The sequence below is a fragment of the Cajanus cajan genome, chromosome 6, assembly GCF_000230855.2.
Source record: "Cajanus cajan strain Asha chromosome 6, NIPB_CcT2T_4, whole genome shotgun sequence".
Classification (NCBI taxonomy): domain Eukaryota; kingdom Viridiplantae; phylum Streptophyta; class Magnoliopsida; order Fabales; family Fabaceae; genus Cajanus; species Cajanus cajan.
Window position 1 is genome coordinate 13,238,058 of NC_138522.1, and position 5,828 is coordinate 13,243,885.

Below are 5,828 nucleotides of genomic sequence, written 5' to 3' on the forward strand. Positions count from 1 at the left end.
TTAACCGATACAAAACATAAAAAATATCCCATTAAATTCACTTATACGATAATTATAAATTTCAATTAATGCTCTAAACTCAAAAACTTATAAACATACTATAAATTATGTGAAAAATATATCAAAAACTATATAATAATTTGAAATCAGATTTTTTTATAACTCCTTAGACTCATTTACACAGTATAAAACTATTTTTTGTAACCCCAAACGTGTGATTCAGCGGTACGGGTTGATCCATGTTTAAACAATGTCAAGGGTTCGAATCATGCCTTGTGTATGCAGTCACTGCTATAGGCAGTAGATACTCCAGAGACGAATAAAATAAACTATTTTTTGTTCAACTCTTTCATTCAAATATCGGTTGTGTTCAATTTTTTGACTTTTTTTTATATTATTATTAGGGTTTCTCTGCAATACTCCCTGAAAAAAAAAAAACTGAGTACCACACTGTTTTTTAATTACAAATTTTTTGCAAAGGGTTATAAACTTGAACAATAAAAGTTACGAATTCGTCATGAGCAGGTTAATGCAAAATACAGAATTCCACTATGTATAATGCATGGTGGAATTCTTATTCCCCGAGTGATGCTAGTTGAACACTTCAGAGCATCAACCACAGTATCAAAATTTATAGTAGTATAGAGGTTGTGCTCCTAACGGATAACTGAATACCAGAACCATTTAGCCATGATAAGACTAAGTGATGTAAGGTTGAATACACACCTTAAAAGTGAGGGAAAAAAGTTTTGACCTAAGTCACATAATTAATTCTCATGTTTTTACCTTGTATCACATAGGTTCACAAAAAGTACCAACAACCTTTGATGAAAATTTCCTTTCACAGCACAATGGATAATATAATTAATGGAAACTAAACTAACCAAAGATAGTTTCACTGTTTCCACTTGCCTCTACATTCCAAGATGGATGAACTTTAAAGCCATTCATTCATTGCCATTGCCTCTAAAATGAGTTAGAAAAAACAGTGATATGCTTCATGGGGTTGGCCACTTCTTTTCCCCCAGCATGCATCACAAACTCTGCTGGAGTGTGGAAGCTACCATGGCACACACAAACAATGCACACTTCACCAGACCTATACTTGTACAGGAACCCTTCTATTCTCCTCCCATTGGGGCCATCTCCAGTAGTAGTCACACTTGGCATCTGCCTCAGGATCTCCATTACATCGCCTTTAAGGCTGCAGTAGTTCCCCAGTTTATGCCTTTTGGCCGGATTCTCCGGCTTGGTATTGGCTGGCCTAGGTGGAGTTTCCTTGGCCATTGCCTTCTGGGAAGCCGTGGAATCGTTTTCTGGCTTGGTTGATGTTTGGATGTTCAAAGCGACTCCTTCGGCTGATTGTCTGTGGCCTATATATGGATTGTTGTGTGAGACACCTGTGACTGTGAGTGTATCTTTTGGGATAGAAAGCATACAAGAAACAGCAATGGAGTTGATTTTAATATTTGCAATAGTTAATGTGATGAACTGTGAGAAAATTTTCTTCCAAAGCTACACTTACATTATTGGATTTAGCAAGTAAACTAAAGCATACATTTAGCATGAAGAAATACGTTATTGAAACTAAAAGTCACTTAGCTTTAGTTATTATTCTGTTTCATGTGTTATTGCAATGATTCAGACAGGTATATTTCAGCATTACCGCTACATGAGAAAATCAGTTTCTATTGCATTAACTTGTGATCAAGGTGCTGTTGTTGATGAGTTAAGAATGTGTCAAGGCCAAAACTTAACAACTAACAAGGCTTTTTTCCTGTGAAACGGTTTTGTAGGAAAAAAAAATGGTGCTTGAGGACCCTATGTTGAAGTAAATGGCCTTTCTCTTAAACGTCCCTTATGTGAAAACCATGACGAAAGCAATGAAGAAATCATGAACAGAAAAGAAGACCCCTTCCTGATTTATGATGTTTTAGTACTAAATCTATTGGGGGTACCAATAACATGGTTATAAAAATAATTAAAAAAGAATCTATGAAGGAAAATTATGAATCCAGATTTCACTGCCATAAATGTTAGTCTCATTTCTAATCATTATAGATGAAATAGATAAAAGAGAGGTATCCAGTAGTATATGACTGGCTGCATGTTTGGAGCATCCATAATAATCTATTATCATGTAGAAGGAAAGCAAATGAATCATGTTTTGGAGAACATAAATCATGAATATATGATCTTAATACATGAAATTGAATTAAAATTAAATGTAACAGCATAAACAAATGTTAATTATGGTCTAAAGGATTGTACACCAGCAAACCAATTTCTATATGTAAATGCACATGTGGATCCAGATAATGACGTGACACTATGTCCTGACACATCAATAATGTATAAATTATTTATTTCTATCATATAAATATCATTACACTGTAATGATAACCATTGTCCACCAATAAAGATAGAAGTTTGAGTTAGTGCAGACTAGTCATACAAAATATAACAAAGCAATTTATACAATATCAACTTAAGTTAGTTGTTATATCATTGAAAATTTATATTAGGATGAAGCTCACACTGAGGGAGATAATTCAGAGTTAAACAAAACACTTCAAGAACAAAATTGAATATGGAAAGTCATTAAAAGGAATTTCTAGAAGACTACTGTTTACTTCTTCTCTATGGGCACATGTTACGAATAACTAAATGCACTTGTTTTCAGTAAATCACATGTCTTTTTGAAAGTCTAACTCTTTAGTACATAGTTAGCTATTTAGCACAAACACAAACACATTCAGGGTTTCAATTTATTATTAAATTGCAGTCTTAACAACTTAACAATTATTACTGTGTAAGATCAGAGAAATCTAAAGATGCTGCATATCCAAAACTAAAATAAAGAACCTTTATTTGTGAGAGCAATTAAGAAGAAAAAGAGTGATATAATGAAGGTTTGATAAAAGAACAGTTAAAAAAATGATTGTCTTATATTAACTCAAGATCATTTGTAGTTGTAACATTTGATTACAAAGGAGGGGTGTGAAACATATGAAAGCAATGAAGAAAATCATCAGACAACATGCATAACATCAGACAATATTTATCAATTTGCTAAGTTATTAGATTGGAATTTTTTTGTAAGCAAACATCCTTTTTAGTTTGTTTCTCTCTTTTCATTACTACTAAGCTCATACATGATACACCATATATGTCTTATGAAACCATAGTTTAATTCTTAATTCTTCTACTCTCCAAAGGTGGTAGAAAATTTTCAATTGCCATATCTAAAAAAAGTTGCACATGCATTAAAATAAAAGTAGTTCCTCCGAATCATATTTACATGCAAAGTGCCCTGCTCTCTGATATATCTATAATTTAGAAATTTCTGTATCTCTTATATTATCTTAAAGTATCATTTGCTTTCCTAATAAGGAGAAACTTGGTTTACTTAATTGGCTTTAAATCTATCATATGCATCATCCATTATCATTTGTTTACTTATCATATTATGATATGTGATTATGTATATTATTTCTGTAACATGTTTATGCAATTAATTTGGTATCTATTCTCAGTACCTTGTCGGATATAGTTTCTCCACATCTTGCAATCCATGGCAAAATTCGAGTACCAAAAATAAACACACTTGTGATTGCCCTGAAAGGCTGTATGACCAAAACTAATAGTTGGATTTGCATTTGGCTTCGAAGTAAAAAAAAAAAAAAACTATATATATATATATATATATATATATATATATATATATATATATATTTTAATTTTTCAAAGTTGTTCTCTCATCCACTTGGGTTTTCAGTCACACACAAAAGCTTACAAAGATAAATCTTTTAATACACAATCTCTTCAGCACTAATTAATCACCAATAATAACCTATGATGCAAGATGAATCAAACAATAGCACGAAAAACTGATGTACAACAACAACAAAGCCTTATTCCACTAGTTGAAGTCCGCTAGATGGATCACATGACACCATTCGACACAGCTAAAAACCAAAGCCTAAGGAAATAATCTAAAAACTAATCAAGAAAAAAAAAAACTGGGCACAAAGAAGGGGGAGTGGGGACAGGGGAGGATAGTCTCAATCCCAAAAACCAAAAAAAAAAAAAAAAAAAAAGGTTTCATCTTTATTTTTTAATCATTTAGCTCAAACATAAACACGTACATCATTGTGTTTCTAATATTTTAATGCAAGCCCCAGAAACATTACTAGTCAAGGAATTTAACAAGACATAAAAGTACACATAATGAAATATAAATGTTAGCATCTGCCTAACTCCCACCACCACCAAAAAGATAATTAACAAAATATAAACTATTTTGCAAAATAAGCTAATCCAACACACTTATGTCAAATTCAACTCAGAATATGTCGGATTCCAACATGATTGTCTTCAATAGATCATATATGTGGTCTATACCAAAAATTAAAAAATAAAATAGAAACAACCCAGAATGAAACAAACAAAGGGAAGTGGACATGAGTGAAGAAAATTCATTACCCTGAGAAGAATTTGGGTGTGGGTTGAGTTTGTGAAGTGGTGATGGTGTGTTGACAACATTGACAGCAGAAGCAGCCACCCAAGCAAGCAGTTGAGGTGAGAGTGCAGGCACCCTCCTCAGCCTCTCTGCTGGCAGTGAGCAAGATCTGCTAAGAGGTGGGCCCCACTGGGCCCCATTTGCCACACCCACTAATGATGATGCCCTTCTCAACCCCACTCCTTCTGCATTCTCACCACAAGGTGAAAGCTTTAGACCAAGGTCTATTTTCTTTGAGTTCTGCTTGTACCCTTTCTCACCATAACACCTCTGCACTCAAAAACAGTAAACCACACACAAAAAAAAAATGTAAAACAAGTCTCATAGTGTTAGACTCTTAGCCCTTTGTTGCATGATGAAAAACAATACAAACAAAAAACAAAAAAAACATTTTTTTCTCTTTTTGTTTTATTTACCTCCATTGAAAGAAAGGAAAAAGAGAAAACCCTTCAACAGAAAAACTCTCTCCCGTGAAGGTTTCCCCTTTGAGAGAAGAGAAAAAAATGGGGTGGCTCACAATGTTTGTTTGAGGAAAGAAGTGAGTGGGAGAAAGAGACAACAAAATTTGAAAGAAAAGAAAGAAAAAAGAAGAATCTGAGGAAAAGGAAAAGGGGTTGAGAGAGGGAGTTTTGTTTTGTTTGTTGCTGTTAATGTTGTTGAATGTTGATGACATGGGTTTTGTTCGTGAATTATGAGGAAGCGTTTGAAAAGTTCCACGTGGTAATCAGTGGAGAGAGAGGTTGGTTCACATCGTCTACGGTTACAGTACACTTGTGCTTCGTCTCTCTGCATTTTGCATTTTGCATTTCGCAGGCATCACCCTCCTTCCATGCCACGTACTTCTAAACGCAAATTTGGGGGTAATAACGTCAAATCATTGCTACTATTTTTTCAGCTTTAACCCTTTAACCACCTAACCTGATTTTCAGACTTCGTGTCCATTATTAAATACTCATTTAATTACTTTTTCTTATTTATACACGTGTACATATGTGTTAAATATTTAGGAAAAATTTTACACGTATCTTATTCAACTTAAATTAAACTATTTTAAAGAATAGGGATGGGCATAAGTGAATTTTTCTCTGAAATATAATTTTTTTAAAATATTTACAAAAATAAATCCCCCTTTATTTACCAAACTAAACATAAACATATTTACTGAGGGAGTCGAATTCTGACCTTAGTCCCTGTTTGTTTCAGGAAATTTACTGTTCACGACGAACGAAAGGTGAAGAAACTTGACGTTTGTTTTTGCTGATTTGCACTGAAAGAAAAGTGAAGAAAAGCGGGAGAACCCGCATGG

General features: G+C 33.5%; 1 protein-coding gene across 2 annotated transcripts; it reads right to left on the minus strand.

Moving 5' to 3' along the window:
• Window positions 1–734: 734 nt before the first annotated feature.
• Window positions 735–5,332, minus strand: LOC109815972 (ninja-family protein 3). 2 transcript variants are annotated; one of them, XM_020380808.3, is made up of 3 exons: window positions 4,939–5,332; window positions 4,486–4,792; window positions 735–1,418 (listed from the first exon to the last, which is right to left on the minus strand). In XM_020380808.3, the coding sequence occupies exons 1-3, from the start codon at window positions 4,942–4,944 to the stop codon at window positions 967–969; spliced, it is 765 nt and encodes a 254-aa protein (XP_020236397.1). In that variant the 5' UTR covers window positions 4,945–5,332; the 3' UTR covers window positions 735–966. The 2 variants fall into 2 exon arrangements, with proteins under 2 accessions (XP_020236397.1, XP_020236398.1); XM_020380809.3 differs by having other exon boundaries at window positions 735–1,373; window positions 4,939–5,329.
• Between the last annotated feature and the right edge of the window lie 496 nt (window positions 5,333–5,828).